The following is an 18,708-nucleotide window of genomic DNA, read 5'->3' as shown; positions in this document are numbered from 1 at the left end:
TAGCTTCTATAGCATATAGAAAATCTCTATAAGAATATGCAAGAAACTTAACACGGTCATGGTAACCTTGAACATATAAAAAAAGCTAGTGATCTCGAAAATTTTACTCTCTACTTAACAGCCTTCTGTATTTTTTGGACTTTTCTAGAATGCATATAATACTTTTACTAATACCATTTTTTTTTTTCTTTAAGTACACTCCAGGCCAGCACAGAGCCCAACACAGGGCTTGAAAACATGACCCTAAGATCAAGACCTGAGCTGAGATCTGAGATCAAGAGTCGGACATTTAACCAAATGAGCCACCAGGCACCCCGATACCTATTAATTTTTAAAAATTCAAAAACTTTCCTTCTCCTACAGTCTCATTTACACAAAATCCTTACCAATTCATCTTGTTCAGAATGTTTAGATTTCTCTTCTTTTAATTGGTTTTCCAGAAAAAGTATTTCATCCTCAAGTTCAGATTTAGACTTGTTCAGATCTTCATAGACTGCCTAAAAGAGGAAGCCAACTTTATAAGACAGGCATAGGACTTTTTGGTTATGATAAATCAGACAAGTATAATCAAACACATATACTGTAAATCAAATAAATTTAGTTCACATATTTATTCATTTTTATACCATCTAAATAATACCAATGCTAGCAGGGGTCAGCAAACTTTTTCTATAAAAAGCCAGAGAGTAAATATTTCAGGCTTACAGGCCATGTAGTCTCTGTCCCAACTATGCCTATGTAATAAGAATGCAAAGACATGTAAATGAATGAGCATGGCTGTGTTCCAATAAAATTTATTTGCAAAAACGGTTGGAAAAAAACAATCTGATTAAAAATGGGAAGAGGACCTGAATAGACATTTCTCTAAAGAAGACATACAGATGGCCAACAGACACATGAAAAGATCCTCAACACCACTCATCATCAGGGAAATGCAAATCAAAACCACAATGAGGTGTCATCTCACACCTGTCAAAGTGGCTAAAATCAAAAAGACAAGAAATAACAAGTGTTGGCAAGGATGTGGAGAAAAAGGAACCCTCATGCACTGTTGCTGGGAATGTAAACTGGTACAGCCACTGTGGAAAACAGTAGAAATACTATATGATCCAATGATCTCACTACTTTTTATTAAAAAAAAAAAAAAAAACCAAGAACACTAATTCAAAAAGATATATATACCCCTATATTTACTGCAGCATTATTTAAAACAGCCAAAATAGGGAAGCAACATAACTGTCCATCGATGGATGAATGGATGAAGAAGATGCGGGTATATACACACAATGGACTATTACATAGTCATAAAAAATGATGAGATCTTGCCATTTGTGACAATGTGGATGGACCTGGGGTATTATGCTAAGTGAAATAAGTCAGACTGAGAAAGACAAATGCCAAATGATTTCACTCATATGTGGAAACTAAAAAAACAAAACAAATAAACAAAAAGCAGAATCAGACCTATAAATTCTGAGAATAAACTGATGGTTGCCACAGGAAAGATGGTGGAGGGATGGGCAAAATGAGTGAAGGTAAGTGGGAGATCAGGCTCCCAATTATGGAATGAATAAGTCATGGGAATAAGAGGTACAGCATAAGAAATACAGTCAATGAGACTGTAATAGCATTGTATGGTGACAGATGGTAGCTATACGTGTGGTGAGCACAGCATAAAGTATAGAGATGTTGAATCACTATGTTGCACACCTGAAACTAATCTAACATTTGTATCAACTATACTCAAATTTTAAAAAATAAATAAATAAAACAGGTGGAGAGCCCAGGATATAGTTTGCCAACCTCTGCTCTACAGCATTATAAAGGAAAAAGTGAGAAATAAGTCTAATTTAATACGATTAAAGACATAAAAAAAATAAACTTAAAAAATAATCAAGATTGCTTCATAATAATGTTCTGCATTGAATTATTTTCTGGGACCTTTTTAATTTTAAATGATTAGTTATTGAATTATTCCAACTGGATTTTAAATACTATAATAAACATACCTCTGATATTTGTGATCCTTCAACAAACTTGTTAAAAAAAATAAACCAAAAGATTCAAAGAATTTAATGGAAACCAAAGTAAAAAAAAGTACAAGTACATACTATATTATAGTGGTTAAAAAACTTGTTTATATGTATTTCCCCAATTTTGGTTATTTGATTATATGAATTCCCTGACTTGAATCAAAATTACTGTACTGTTTTATCTACTGATTCAACCATCAAATTTTAATTATATCATACGTAGTTTATATTATGTTTATCAAGCTTAAAAATAAACGCTACATGTTTTTTAAAATTATAAAAATCAGAGAAAAACTTCCAAAATGTTCATTTAAATTTTACTGCTAGATCATGTAAATTCAATGCCTTGAGAATAAATTGGTGTCTTTTATTTTATCCATAATACTACCAAACTTGAATAAATGCCTTTGCTGTCCAGTTTTTGTGCTTCTGTTAGCAGGCTAAATGTCTTCTACAATTCATTCTTTTTTAATCAAACTAATAAGTTACTACTGGAACAGGAGATAAAACAGAAGGTCAGTAAATAAAACTATTTCAACAAGTTCTTGAGGATATTAATAGGTAACAAATGAAGAAAGAAAAGATTAAGAAATTTATTTCATCTGTAATTCAATTTATAACTTCCTTTAGATTCTACTAGGAAATTCTGAAACATAATCTATAGATTTTTTTTTTAATTTCTATTTTAATTCCAGTTAGTTAACATCCAGTGTTATATACACAGACTTTCTGATGGTTACAGACATCAGTGATTGGTAACAGCCAAGCTGGACTGTCTGAACACATACAGCAAAAGTACAAAGTCCATTGTTTTCTACTTTAGTATCAGTACACTTCTGACAACACTTCCATCTCTAAATAGTAACAAGGCACCCTATTAGTTACCCTAATCTGTTGTAGCTTAGCTAAATGATAAATTTTTATTATTTCCCTTCTTATTACTAGCCAAATCATACCTGGCTCAGGAGAGCTGACTAGACATATCTCTTCCAAACCCTAGATTCAGTGACATCATGTTGGTACCTTGAAATTGGAAGTATTTACACAACAGAACCAAGCAAATGCTACAAATAAGGACTCCTGCTTTTCAGAGAGCCAGCTGTTAAACCTTGACCAGCACATCACTGCTTACAGTATAAATCTTTGGTCTAATTATAGTCAACTCCTAACACAACGGGGATGAAGTAAAGACAAGTACTGCCACAATTTACATAATTTATTCCTGCCAACTATTCCTAAATTTTTGAAAATGAATCCTATCTTTCCTTTCTAGAGCAAATGAAATTTAAAAAAAAAAAAAAAAAAAAAGAATGGCTACCTTAATACATTTCATTCCCAAGAATGAAAAATAAAGAGCTTCTATATGACCTAGGTTCCAGTAAACTGAATATGCCTCACTCAAAACAAGTTAGCAAGGAGAGCTCAAATTTTTAAAATATTTTATGCTACGTCACGTTCCATTTCCTAAAATTAACTTTTTAAGTTTTAACATCTAGAAATGCTCTTTAATACTTTTTTAACATAGTTTTGAGGAGATATACATTTTTCTTAAAGTTTATGTTACTTAGCAAGAATCTTACCCCCAGCTTTTATAATTATAATTATTATTTGTTTTTACCTCCAAACTGTGTGTTTCTGTTGACTCCTTCTCAAAACTGGCATCCTTTAAAGACGATTCTAAGCCTTCATACTGAAAGAAAGCAACACTGTAAGGAAAAACTCTACAAATTTTATTCTAAATGTATCTGGAAAAGTGGCTGAGATGCAGACAAAATCCACTTCCACATGTATGCTTAATCTACTTTGATTTACTTAGCTTTATGTTCTTCAAATATGAGCACTATAATAGAGCCAGGGCAGCTAACATACCACAACCCCCTAGCTTGAGTAACAAATGGCAGAACTTCACCCTTAAGACTAAGAGAACTGTCCCAAGTCTGCCTATTCATTAAAGAGAAATTAATACAAACTGGCCATCAGAAATTTTCACTTGTAATTCAAATCATATAACAAATAAAGCAAGTAGGCAATATAAAATCTTTAAACATTCAAAACAAAGAATATGAAACATACAATGTGTAAGATTTGGCAAAATACACTTATTTCAATGCTTAAAAAAAAAAAAAAAGTGATTAAATGGAAGACCAGGCTATTTGCACAAACCTTCTCGCCAGAACAAGAGATGGACAAAAACACACAGAATAATAGGATATGTCTGAAGGCTTCAGAGAGCTATTCATATAGTGAGAATTTGTGATGGAAGAGGGAATCCTCAGGGAAGAAAGTCTAGCATTTGACATTTCCTTCTCCCTGCCCTAAAGCAGGGGATGACAGGCCAAGAAACTGAGCAGGAACTAATACCAACCCATACTGGCTACCTTATAAGAAAGTCTAAACCAGAAACAGGCCAACCCCTTGAAATAAGGCCAAACTTCCAAACATTTTAATCTGTAATTAAAGTAATCTATGATTTCTGATGTCTCAGCCTAGCTGCCTATGAGAAGCAACAGTAAATCCTCACTGGAAAAAGGTAACATCATTCACAGTTTCAAATTTTTCTCTTCTATAACCTGGCATTGATGAACACAAGATCTGACTAAGAACCAAGAGAAAAAATGAGCAAGAGAAACGGACTCTTGAAGGATGCAAATAATATAATTTTCAGTCGGGGGCACCCGGTTGGCACAGTTGGTTAAGCCCCCCGACTCTTAGATACGCTCAGGTCGTGATCTCAGAGTCATGAGATAGAGCTCTTCTGTACTCAACATGAAGTTTGCTTAAGATTCTCCCTCCCTCTTCCCTTAAAAAGTTAAAAACTGAGCTACCCTATGATCCAGCCATTGCACTACTGGGTGTTTACCCCAAAGATACAGACGTAGTGAAGAGAAGGGCCATATGCACCCCAATGTTCATAGCAGCAATGTCCACAATAGCTAAATCGTGGAAGGAGCCGAGATGCCCTTCAACAGATGACTGGATTAAGAAGTTGTGGTCCATATATACAATGGAATATTACTCAGCAATCAGAAAGAATGAGTTCTCAACATTTGCTACAACATGGACGGCACTGGAGGAGATAATGCTTAGTGAAATAAGTCAAGCAGAGAAAGACAACTATCATATGATTTCTCTCATCTATGGAACATAAGAACTAGAATGATCAGTAGGGGAAGAAAGGGATAAAGAAGGGGGGGGGGTAATCAGAAGGGGGAATGAAACATGAGAGACTATGGACTATGAGAAACAAACTGAGGGCTACAGAGGGGAGGGGGGTGGGGGAATGGGATAGACCGGTGATGGGTAGTAAGGAGGGCACATATTGCATGGTGCACTGGGTGTTATACACAACTAATGAATCATCGAGCCTTACATCGAAAACCGGGGATGTACTGTATGGTGACTAACATAATATAATAAAAAATCATTATTAAAAAAAAAAAAAAAAAGATTCTCCCTCCCTCTGCCCCTGCCCACTGTGCTCACTCTCTCTCCCCCTCAAATAAATAAATAAGTCTTTAAAAAAAAAAAAGAATTTTCAATAAGACATTAAAATAAGGTTAATAACTGACTGGGTGGGGGCGCCTGGGTGGCTCAGTAGTTAAGCGTCTGCCTTCGGCTCAGGGAGTGATCCCGGTGTTCTGGGATCGAGCCCCACATCAGGCTCCTCCACTGTGAGCCTGCTTCTTCCTCTCCCACTCCCCCTGCTTATGTTCCCTCTCTCGCTGGCTGTCTATCTCTGTCAAATAAATAAATAAATAAAATCTTTAAAAAAAAAAAAATAACTGACTGGGTGGCTCAGTCAGTTAAGTATCTGCCTTCGGCTCAGGTCATGACCCCAGGGTCCTGGGATCAAGCCCCATATTGGGCTCCCTGCTCAGTGGGGAGCCTGCTTCTCCCTCTCCCTCTGCCTGCTGCTCTCCCTGCTTGTGTTCTGTCTCTCTCTGTGTCAAATAAATATTTTTTTTTTGAAAAAGAAGAGGAAATATAGACACATAGAGATACCAGAAATGAACACCTGCACAAAGGTAAGACATGCGAGGTAAGGACAAGAAGGCAATTACATCCGGGCTAAGGAGAGGAGCCTCATAAGAAACCAAACCTGCCAACACTTTGATCTTAGACTTCTAGCCTCCAGAACTGTGAAAAAATTAATTTCTATTGGGTAAGCCAGCTGCTCTGTGGTATTTTACTATGGCAGTCCTAGCAAACTTATACAAAGACTAAATGAGAAAAGTAAAACAAAGTTTCTAAAAGTAGCACAAAAGAATATCTTTGTATCCTTGAGTAGTCAAAAAGTCTTAAATAAGAAACAAAAAGCAATCATCATAAAGACAAGATGGACTAATCAGACTATGTTAAAATTAAGAACATCTGTTTACCATTTGAAATAAAAAGGCAAACCACACAGTGGAGGAAAATATTTGCAGTACATATATCTGACAAAGGGTTCGTGTTCAAATATAGAAAATATTCTACATATCAAAAAGGAAAATAAGAGAAATCACACCTTTTCAAATATGAAAAAAAAAAAAAACAAAAACAAAACCTCGAGCAGGCGACTTCACAAAAAGGATATCCACAATGACCGATAAACGTATGAAAAAGTGCTTAACCTCATTACCAGGGAAATACAGATTGAAACCACAATGAGACACTACTATACACCTACCATAATGGTTAAAATTAATAAGACTGGTAATAGGAAGAGCAACTGAACACTCACACTTTATAAAGCATTAATAATCTTAAACTTACATTGAAGTATCTGCTTTGAAAAGTATTAAGTCCTCTGACACGAATGTTAACATTTTCAAAAATATCTTACCTCTTTTTGAACAAGGCTAAATTTTTCAAGTAGTTTACATTTTTCATCAATTAGTGTAGAAAGTTCTACAGAAAGCTTGTTCTCTCGTCCTGAAAAGAAAGTTCATATCATCATCATATGTAAATTGTTTTAAGTTTCAAAGTTATAAACAATAAAGATGAGATCTAGAATAGAAAAAAGAGCTTACCCACATAAAGCCGGCTTCTAACCTGAAACAAATTTTTAACAAAAATCACATTAAAACAAATATATATTCAAGTAAATCTAATTTATTTAACTTCTACCAACTGAAAAATAACTGGTTTCTTATTGCCTTAGCATGAATATACTTAATTAACTGAAAGTGTTCTTTTTCCAATAGAAAAAAATGCTACAGATTAAAGTCTCTCCACTGAAGTCACATTATGTATTAGCATATTAAAAGCTCTGAAACAACTACTGTAAAGACACCTGTTTCATCTTATTTATCCCACTGTTCTTAAAATATATTTGACCCTAAAACAAACTATTTCAGGAAGCCCTTATTATCATCTCCCCCAGTGAAAACATCTAAAGTAACACAGTTTTGAGAATATGTTACCATAGGGCCATAGATTGAAATGACTACAAAATCTTTTTCTTCTTTAATCTCTTTCTCTCTCAAAAAATGAAGGAAAAATTCCATTCATAAAGGCGAGCAGGCTTAGAGGACTTAAATCATCTACAGAAGATGTACAGGGAAAATTTTTTTTAAGTTTTAAAGTCAAAGTACAGTAGAATCTGCACTGATGAGGACTAAATTAGAGAACTGAATCATCACATTGAGGAACTATCTCAAAAGATAATAAGAAACTATAAAAAAATTTTGAAAAACAGAAGTTAAGAGATATGGAAGGCAGAAGTAGAGGGGCAGCATCTAAAAACAGAGTCCCAAAAAGAAAAACAAAATGTAAAATGCAGAAGATGTCTCCTAGGATTAAAAAAAGATGAAAGATCTCATAATAAAAGATGCCAGAGAATTCTAAAAAAGAAATAAGAAAAAAATATTCGAGCCTAGACACACTATACTGAAATAAGAATATCAAATTAAAAGATTCCAAAAGCTTCCACAGAGAATAGATCACTTATAAATGAGTAAGAGTCACATTGACACTAGACTTTTCAATAAGTAAGATTAGATGTAAAAAGACAAGGAAGTAAGGATTTAAAGTATTAAAAGGACAGAACTTTGGACCTAGAACATTTATATCAAACAAATTACAATTCCAATGTGGGAGCATAATTCAAATATCCTCAAGCATTCAAAATAAAGTCTCAGAAGGTTTGCCACACAAAGATCTACACTAAAAACAATTCCTAAAGAAGTATTCAAATATTGGAATAAGTAAATCCAGGAGACCCTGCAAGAGTATGTCAATTAAGAGTAACCAAATATCTTGGTAATATTTTTTTGTGGTCGTAAGGGATGGGGATAGGGTAGAGGAGAAAGTTAAAAACAAAGAAAAGAGAAGGAGAAAGGGGCGCCTGGGTGACTCAGCTGATTAAACATCCAACTCCTGAATTTAACTCAGGTCATGATCTCAGGGTCATGGGATGGAGCCCCATGGTTGGGCTCCTTACTCAGTGTCAAGTCTGCTTGCCACTCTTCCTTTGCCCCTCCCCCTGCTCATACATGCACACTCTTGCTCTCTCTCTCAAATAAATAAATCTTTTTTTTTTTAAGATTTTATTTATCTGATGGAGAACACATAAGCAGGGGAAATGGCAGGCAGAAGGAGAGGGAGAACCAGGCTCCTCGCTGAGCAGAGAGCCCGCCCTGGGGCTCGATCCCAGGACCTTAGGATCATGACCTGAGCCAAAGGCAGACGCTTAACCAACTGAGCCACCCAGGTGCCCCAATAAATAAAATCTTTAAAAAGAAAAAATGAAAGAAAGAAAAGGAGAACGATGTCTGGGATGGAAAGTCAAAGAAACCAAGGGATGTGAGAGTATGTTAAGGTTCTTGTCTTCATTGCAGGAAGATTTACTTACCAATGCAAAAAAGAATGTAAAAGAAACATAAAAAGTGGGATAAATAAACTAAGCTGAAAGAAATTGGTCCAAATGCATCAGTAATTATAATATATATATAGACTAAACTCAATAGGGAAAAAACAGATTTTTCAGATTAGATATAAAAGAAATTTACATAGGATACACACTAAGTAGAAGGCCATAGAAAGGCTAAAAGCAGATGTTAAAAGACCCATCAAACATCACCCAAAAGAAAGTTGTATGGCTATTAACAACAAGAGATAAAAGAAACCGTAAGACAGAAGTATCACAGACGTTAAAGAGGGTCACCAGATATTGATAAAAAGTTCTATCCACCAAGAAGAGATATAACAATTCCAAACATGCATATACCTAATAAAATATGCTCAAAATATGTAAAGCAAGAATTGACAGAACTACAAAAAGGAACTGATAAATCTATCATGACAGTGAAATTCAGACAAATTCTCCTCCTTTTCATAGATGAAAGAAATTTTTTTTAAAAAGAGCAAGAACATAACACATGAATACAAATTAGTCATTAGCAAGCTTGACCTAATTGATGGATACAGAATGATATACATATATCTGCTTTCAACAATAAACAATGGAATAGAATAAAGAAAAAATCTACTTGCATGTGGCACTCTAATATGTGGCATGGCAGATGGGTAGGAAAATGATTATACCTTGAGGTTAAAATTACACTGAATCCCTACCTCATGCCAGACAAAAAAATTGTATTCAGGATGGATCAAGAACTGAATTGTTGAAAGCAATATTTTCAAAGAATTTCTGTTCATCAGAAAACATCTTAAGGAAGATGAAAAGATGTTTCATACTTGTACACTGGTTTGGGACATTTTGGTTATTTCCAGGTTTTTTTCTATTATAAATAGTGCTGCTGTGTATATGCTTATCCATCTTGAATACAATTTTTTTGTCTGGCATGAGGTAGGGAATCAGTGTAATTCTAACCCCAAGGTATAAACTGTAGTATAAGGACGACTGGGTGGCTCAGTTGGTTAAGAGTTGGCCTTCAGCTCAGGTCATGATCTCAGGGTCCTGGGATAGAGCAGGGAGCCTGCTTCTCCCTCTCCCGCCGCCCTCCCGCCCCCACTCATTCTCTCTCTAATAAATAAAATCTTTTTTTAAATAAACAAATAAACACAGATCAAAATAAATAAATAAATAAATAAGATATAAATGTAGGGTTTTAATATTAGTGTATAATACTTCTACAAAGAAAGTCTTCAAAACTTTAACACTTAAAAAAATTCCTCTGAACCCAGTTTCTAGTAGCCACACGTTAACATGAGAAACGAACTTAACAATAAGCTAACTTGTTTCCTTAAAATAAAAGATATGTTTCTCATATTAACTGTTCAACCTTAAGACACATGAATATTCTCTTAGTATGGGTTACTTACCGATTGAAAACTTCTCCACAAAAACAAGAGAACAGCAAAAACTCCAATAACACCTGCACATATCACCAATTCCCACGGGAAACCATAGGGATTAGGACCAGGTGTCATATTTTCAGGCAATGCTTCCACAACCTTCAAGACAAAGAAAATTAACTTCTCAAAAATGCACTTTTGATAAAAAGTGTTGATTACAAACTGCTTTCTGTGGAATGTTTGTGTTCCCCCAAAATTCTTATGTTGCAACCTAATCCCCAGTGTGACGGTATTTGGAAGTGGGGCTTTGGGGAGGTGATCATGAAAGTAGAGCCTGCATGGGATTAGTACCCTTTTAAGAGGCCACAGAGACTTCCCTTATGTGAATTATGGTTTAATAAAAAATAATTTTTTAAACTAAAAAGAAAATTTAAAGCAGAACAGGGTTGTGCCATCCTAGCCTCCAGGCCCATGTGGAAAGCATAGTGGTTTTTAGCAAAGAAATCATTCAGGTAAAGATACATTTACAAGACTAGAAACAGTTCTGCAAAATCTGGCTACCCCTCTCCATGCGTTTCTCCATTCACAGTCCTATAAAAACTAAGTTTTGATTATTGCTGTTGTTAGTGAAGAAAAGGAATTGTTGAAAGCTATTGAAAGCAGGTTTCACCCCTCAATCTAAAATCATCTCTTGTTCCACAATATGCTTCTCTTCCTATAAACCCTATCTCTGAATAAGTTGCCATAGACAGAAGCCTGGCAGTCATCCTGGGTTCCTTCTCCCTCTCTCTCTCTCTCTCTCTCTCTCTCTCGTTCTCTCTCTCTCATCCTTCACATCCAATCAGCAAAATCCTACCCATTTTAGCTCTTAGCTACTAAATATTTTCCCCATTCAGTACCCTCTTCTTTATCCCTACTTGACTACTCTGTCATCTCCTCCCTACATCATTTCTAGTTTTGTTTTCCTTACATCTAACTTACATGCTACCATCAGGAAGCTATTTAAACCGAAAGTCCAACCACTGAAATTCTTCGAATGCTCTCCAGCACCTACATCAACTGGCATCTACTTAGGTCTCCAAGGAGCATTATTGCTCATCATTCCAAGTCCACTCCGTATTCTAGAAAAACAGGCCAAATTCTGTGCACACACAGTGCTGTTACACGTCCCCTCTGCTTAAGCTATTCGGTTACCTTGGAAAGGCTTTCCTAAACACTCAAGAAAATATAATCTCTCCCACCCCTCAATTTCCCTACCACTTTTTGTGTATGCTTCGGTAAGCAGTTCATCAGTTTCTACTTTGTACTATTTTTTTTTTTTTTGCCTTCTCTCCCATAACAGACAGCATGATACCAGTGGCCCAAACTCAGTCCATTTAGATTCTCCACAGAATTGTCATACACACACACACACAATCACTACGTGCACTTGGTTGAATGACTGAATACCATGACAATACTTTTTAATTTAGGTAACAAGAAACCAATCCTCATAACTGACCCAATATTTTAAAAGACTTCAGATTTTTAATGTAAACAGTGTAAAGCACGGGGATATAAATACCCCTAAACATGCAAACAAAGACACCTACAAACACTTAAGAGGGGAAAAATCTATGCAACCTGTTATAAACTGACCTTAAAAAAACTAAAGACATTTTGAGCACTGGGAGTTCAGTATCTCCAGATTTTACATTAGCACGACCTTTTTTACATTAACACACAGAAAGAAGCGAAGAACAATCTCCCTTATGGTAAAGTATCTCAAAAGAGCGTTATTACAAGAAAACGCAGAATTACAACCCCAACTCCCCGTCCTGGTTTAGATGTCCTTTCAAGACAACGAGAAGTTTCATCTAAAAGGAATTCATTTCCGAGGATCAGTCCTCAAGTTTCTCACAGTCGGGAGAACCACGTGTCATTGACCCCTGTTCAAAAAACGAGTAACATGATGGAAAAGCTAATTCGTTTTAGGAATCCAAAAGCATTTAACACACCTTTGCAAAATCCCGCTAGGCAAAAGCTCTCTTCGCCTTCCGGATCTCCAGGTCCCCTTCCAGCGCGCACACACACACACACACACACACACCCAAACCACCCAAGCCGGCTATGAACCTGGCTACTGCCTGGGATACAGGCCAGAGCCCGACAGCAGGTGAGGACTGGCTTCAGGACCTCTAACCACGGCCGCTCAGACCTCTAAGCCAAAGTCTGCTGCTTCCTTCCCCAGGAGGCTCCTGCGACCCCTGGGCCAAGTAACCCTGGTCGCGCCTGAACTCACCCTGCGTAGCTTTTCCAGAATCAGCCCCAAGTACGACTGAGGGGCAGTCCTGGGCCCCTCCATGGCGCCAAGGCTGCCTCAACTGTAGTGGCCGAAGCCAGGGCCTCTCGTAGCCACAACAAGCGGTAGAAACACACAGCATTCGGTCCGGAACCCAAACCTGCACCCGGCAACAGGAGCAGACCACTGCGGAGCCGGCTGCGGGGGGTTGCTAGAGGGAACGGCACCGACAGGCCTCAAGTGTCCAATGCTGCCCACCCAGAGAGCCTCGCCCCCAGTTATGCTCTACGTCCTGAAGATCCGAAGGTCCAAGCCCGTCCCGCACGAGCCCGCGACCCGCCCTCTCCCCACCGCCCACCCCTCGATTTGGTTTCGGCCAGGCCGCGGCGGGGAGGCGGGGACACGGGGACGCGGTAAGTTTCCCCTCCTTCTTCGCGCGACGTGTCCTTGCCTCGCGTTCTTAAAGGGGCCGGCGCTCTACTTGGCGAAGCCAACCACCCTTGGAAGTCAAGGGGCTCGAGGCAGAAACGGTGGAATTGGGCCTCAGGCTCTGCGCTGTGGTGTGGGGTCGCACATCCCAGAAGACTAGGGCAGTGGCTCAGGACCTCCTTACATCGGGTGGCCGCGGTAGCGGCGAGGCTTGTCTTGGAGGCCCCTAGGCGTGGAGCCCCACCGGGTGAGCGCTGCACGGCCCCTCAACCCAACGGTGGACGCCAGGTCACGCACCAGCCCCCAGCGCTTTTTTCTGGCAGCCAGTCAAGAGCCTATCTGCACCCCACTGAAGCCCAGCGTACCCCGGGGGACGCTGCCGGCCCAAGGAAAACGGCCGCCGACTTCATTCCGGTCAGAAAATGGTCTGCAGGGCCCGTGCCAGTGCGTCCTGCCAACCGCGTCCGGACTTTGGACTTTGGACAGGAAGGCGTCGGGGGTCAGCTGTGGTTTGGGCAAAGTTTAACCTCTCCCACGCAAGACAACTTCGATCGGGTCTCCTCGGCCCTGAGGAGGATTGCAGGGGTTTACTCACTTCTACCTGGGCACTTCCTAGGCAGAACTGTCTTAAATCCCACGAGCTCCTAGTTACCCAAACGCTAAAGCAAACCCCACGGACCTTGGCTCAGCGACTGGTGTTCTCCTCTGAGAAGGGGAGCTAAAAGTAGCACCTTGCGGTCTAAATTTACGACCCTATTTTTAGGTCTGTTGAATAAAGTATGGAGTGCTGGATTTGTTCGTGGGAGAGTTTTGGCTGACATAGGTGTAAAGGATAAGCCGTGAGTCTTCCTTGCCAGCAATAATAATCCTCAACCAACTGGGCCTGCTACAAGTCCTCAGTGAAGCAACACAAAAAGAAGCAGATACTTCTTCCTAAACAAATCACCCAAGAGAACTCAATAGTTGAACAAAATCTTAAATCCTTAGGAAAGTTCCCTAATGTAAGCTGGCAGCAACAGAACAATTGTGCCAAAAAGAATCAAAAAATGGCCCAGGTTAACAATGGTTGATTTTTAGGACCAAAATGGGGCCTAGTTGTTTGGAACTCAAAGTGCTCTCTTTTGCCACATCAGCCTGCGGAGTTTCCAGGAACTATCAGTATCAAAACGTAGCAGAAATTGCTTAATAATTCTCCATTTTTAAGGTATTACACAACCTTCCTATATGTTGGACAGTGTGTATTGGAATTACATTATGTGAATAGCTTAATTCAAGTCAAAAAAGAAGCATAACCAAAATTTTATATTTAAAATGTCAGAGAGTCCTAGAACAATGTATATCAATTAGAGCATTGTATTGATAAAAAAATCTTCACTGTCTGAACATTTTCAGAAAACTCTAGAATCGTAATGTTCAGCTTTCAGGACTTATTTATAACCTAAAACATTTTTTTTAATCCTTCTGCCAACCCTAAGGCAGTCTGTGCCCTTTTCCAGTTTTTCAGTAATTACCATTCCAAATATTAAAAACATAGATTAGGGACAAAATTACAAATGAAAATTTTTAAAAATCTAAAAGATTCCCCCATAACAAAAACACAGTAAAACTTCAACTCAGTGCCAAATTCAAACCTAATTTCTTTAATGTACACTTAATAGTCATATAGTAACTTACCTCATCCTCTATATCTTTCGATTCCATTTTTTAAGAAGTTCATGTTAAAATATCTTAACGTGTAAATAAAGTTCTACTAAGCACCTCATATCCTTGAGAAAGATTGCAGATTCTCATACATCTGCTACACTCCTGTTTCCACACAGACTGTGATCCTGTTTTGACACTTGTGTGGTAAAGGGGTGCTGTAGGTGGAGTTGTGACTACCAACACAGAATCCAATTTCATGGCCGTCACTCCTGATTAAATATGTTTTTTTTCTAAAATATCATACACATTACTACCCTCATAAAAATCTACAATTGAAAAAGATATCCTGAACTTGATAACTGATAAATATTAAATTTAATGTTTTATTCTATAGTCTATTCATATAGAATACCTGATTTTTACCATGTAAAAGATATTCAAAGATTGTTCTCAAGTAGATATTGGATTTTACTGTCCTATGTAGACCTGATTTAAGGGAAATGGAGAACAAACGCTGTTAGTGTTAGTGACAACTAGTAGGAAGCATCCAAGAACGCTGGAAACATGCTAACCAGTAAACCTTGTCCACAACCTAGAAATTGATTTCCCTTATGAAGGGCCCTGTTGCAAAGCTGTAGGTACCAGTTACACCCATTTAATTAAACAGGCAAGTCATGGGCTATCACATACTGAGCCACACTTTCATTCTCTGTACTAGTGATGTAAGAGTTTTTCTCAGAACATATTGAATCAGGAGTTACCTGTTGAACAAGAGCTGGGTACTTTGCTTTGTTAATTCCACATATAAAGGAAGCATTCTAATTAAGAATAGATAAATGATAGAACTCAAAGTGCTTCCTCAGTTACTGAGTAGATAATAAGTAGTATTGCTATTACTTAAACTATTCAAAAAAGGTATGTTGTGTACAAATTCTAACTGAAATCACTAGCAAATAGAAACAATTACCTGAAACATTCAGGCAGAAGAAAAGGAAAACTTTTCACCTAAATTTAATTGGAAAATTGCTCAAATTTTCCATTTACTGCAGCTGTTCAAAGCTATATTATGGGAGCTTAGTAGATGCACTAAGATTGTTAGAATTCTAGGTCTGGCAGGAATTCTTCAGAACATTTAGTCCAAACATTATGAACTTAAAGCCCTCTAGAGCCATACAGGTGAAACAAATGCAGGAAATGAAGAATTCATGGCTATTAAATGCAAGTACTATTCCTTAAGCTTCTCATTGCCATATGAAAATGGGAGACTATATATTACAATCTTCTACTTTTTCAAGAGAACCCAGAAATTCAGATTTTTGTATGAACTCACCTTTCAAATATTGGTAATTGGTTCTTAATTTTTTAAACAATGCACAAGTCAGTTTTAACCAGCAGCCTGTCATCTACTCTCAGCTTCTGATTATTTTAAACCTGAGACTGTCCTCCAAAATAAGTAACTTTCCAAGGTCACAAGATAATTACCATAAATTTAAATTCAATATTCCCATGTCTAAAAAATTTCAACCAAAAGGGTTAAAGTAAAATCTGTTTGACTGTATTTACTGAGTCCACAAAAATAAACATACGTCATAGCCTTTATTAAATAAGCACTTTATATGAGAGGTGAATGTGGCATACTAATTTTTTTTTTTATTTAGTAACTTCACTAGTATAATTTGTGGGGGAAGGATTGAAAGGGGAGGGATGTGTCAGTAGGACATGCCAGTGTAAAACTAATTCCATGGGGAGTTGAAAGTTCTATTATGACTTTTTATAATCATCATTATTATTGGTTTTTCTTTTCTCCTATGATGGAGCAGATTTCTAAGTAAAGGTTTTAATCAGTGTCTTTAAGACCAAATCATACAGGGTAAATTAATCACTTCTCTGGGCTTATTTGCCAGGTAATATCAACTCTCTAGAACCTTAGCAAAGAAATAAAGTGAAGAGGAAGCCTCTGAAAGCAAAATGATACATGTCATTAAGCCCAGTTTTCACAGACTCTTAACCACAATCACCACCATCTACCTGGTCACCCAAGCTAGAAACCTGGTAAGTTATCCTCACTTTTCTATTTTCCTCTCCATGCTACATTCAATCCATCATTAAATCCAATGAATTCTATCTACAAAAGATCTATCTAGTTTGTCCTTCCAATCATTTTAACAACCACCATCAGCTATTAGACCAAAGGTTTAAAAGGGTGGCTAGTGGGCCAAACTTGATCCACAGAACATTTTGTCCGACCTGTATGGTATTTCTTCTTAATCTGAATATTTGCCAGCATTCAAAATCAAGAGATTTCACACAAAATATCCAGATTTCCAACTTTTCTTGAAATATCAAAAGATCTGGCAAAACCAGGTTAAAGGTAAATAGCTACATCCTTTGGAGAAAGCATACACACTCTGTTGGTTAGAGTTCTCATCGTTACCTAGGCTTCATTCATTTCATTTGAGCTTATATACCCTGATTTAGACCTTCACCATTTATTTCCTAAACTAATATAATAACTTCTTGACCAAGCCTGCCTTTAGTCTTTACTTGTTCAATCCTTATTTGATAATGTTGACAGGTAGACTTTATAAATGAAACTTTTTCATTTCACTCCCTGCTTAAAATTCTTCAATAGTGCCCCATCATCTACAAGATAGAGTTCACCTTCCTATTATAACATCTGAAGCTATTTTTTTTTTTTTTAAAGATTTTATTTATTTATTTGACAGAGAGAGACAGCTAGCGAGAGAGGGAACACAGCAGGGGGAGTGGGAGAGGAAGAAGCAGGCTCCCAGCGGGGAAGCCTGATGTGGGGCTCCATCCCAGAACGCTGGGGTCACGCCCTGAGCCGAAGGCAGACGCTTAACGACTGCGCCACCCAGGCACCCCTGAAGCTATTCTTGATTCAATCCCTGTGTAATCTTCATTATCATCCTATATTCAGTCAAACTGAATTGCTTATAGTTCGCCAAAAATACCTTGATCTCTCCAACTTCTTTACCTTTAAAAAATGCTCTCTCCTCCACCTAGAATGCAGAACCTTTCTTTGTCTGGCTAACTCCTCTTCCTTCAAGGTAAGCTCAAGTATGATCTCCTCTGAGACACTTTCCCAGGAACTTCTTCCCCACCATCTCTACCTACCACTTCCAGTCAGTCTACTAGGGCATCAGTAGGCTGATCAGTCTATCACAGCATCCTATGGCTATTACAGCACTGTATTATAATTACTGCTTTTTTTACCTATGTCCTCCAACTACAGTAAGCTCCTTAAAGCTGCCACTGGTAAATTTCATCTTAAAATGTAAGTAAGAAGATAAAAGTGCTTCTTCAATTATTTATATGTTAGCAGTAGATGAGAAAAGGAAGTAACATTTGTAAAAGGCCTTCTATGTAAAGTACTATAGCTAAGTCCTTGGCAATATCTCATTTACAATAAATGAGATAGGATTTAATAGGATTTACAATAAAAAGTGGAATTTTAGCTATGGCTTGGTTAAATTTTGAGATACTAGTTGCTTTTGTAGGATTCTCACACCATTTTGAGATTACAGCTATCGTTCCAATACTATTAAGATTTAAGATTCATTTTAGCTCATATTATTTCCAAGTTAGTTCACTTAGCATAATTTTCCCTGATTTGAAAAAAAAGGGGGGGGGAAGAAATTAGAAAAAAAATGTTGAAGATTAATAAAACTTAAGGTAAGGTTTTAAAAAAATCCTTAACAATATCTGTGCAACAAGCAATGTCCACAATAGCTAAATCGTGGAAGGAGCCGAGATGCCCTTCAACAGATGACTGGATTAAGAAGTTGTGGTCCATATATACAATGGAATATTACTCAGCAATCAGAAAGAATGAGTTCTCAACATTTGCTACAACATGGACGGCACTGGAGGAGATAATGCTTAGTGAAATAAGTCAAGCAGAGAAAGACAACTATCATATGATTTCTCTCATCTATGGAACATAAGAACTAGAATGATCAGTAGGGGAAGAAAGGGATAAAGAAAGGGGGGGTAATCAGAAGGGGGAATGAAACATGAGAGACTATGGACTATGAGAAACAAACTGAGGGCTACAGA

The 18,708-nt window shown here is 37.5% G+C and overlaps 1 protein-coding gene across 10 annotated transcripts in view; it reads right to left on the bottom strand.

The window, feature by feature from the left end:
* Positions 1 to 18,708, bottom strand: part of MIA2 (MIA SH3 domain ER export factor 2) — a 99,891-nt gene that overhangs the window by 45,003 nt on the left and 36,180 nt on the right. For 3 of the 10 annotated variants that reach the window (XM_044389471.3, XM_044389473.3, XM_044389472.3), the window contains 5 exons: positions 10,302 to 10,433; positions 7,046 to 7,067; positions 6,859 to 6,947; positions 3,652 to 3,723; positions 387 to 497 (listed from right to left, as the gene is read on the bottom strand). In XM_044389471.3, the coding sequence (XP_044245406.3) occupies positions 387 to 497; positions 3,652 to 3,723; positions 6,859 to 6,947; positions 7,046 to 7,067; positions 10,302 to 10,433 (426 nt within the window). Of the gene's footprint in view, positions 1 to 386; positions 2,037 to 3,651; positions 3,724 to 6,858; positions 6,948 to 7,045; positions 7,068 to 10,301; positions 10,434 to 12,555; positions 14,209 to 14,658; positions 14,891 to 18,708 lie in introns of those variants that run through there. The other 7 variants (XM_026513642.4, XM_026513645.4, XM_026513644.4 and 4 more) reach the window with 7 other exon arrangements.

This window comes from Ursus arctos, unplaced genomic scaffold (assembly GCF_023065955.2).
Source record: "Ursus arctos isolate Adak ecotype North America unplaced genomic scaffold, UrsArc2.0 scaffold_37, whole genome shotgun sequence".
Lineage (NCBI taxonomy): Eukaryota > Metazoa > Chordata > Mammalia > Carnivora > Ursidae > Ursus > Ursus arctos.
Note: the sequence above shows the minus strand (reverse complement) of the source record. Positions and strands in the feature narration are given on the sequence as shown.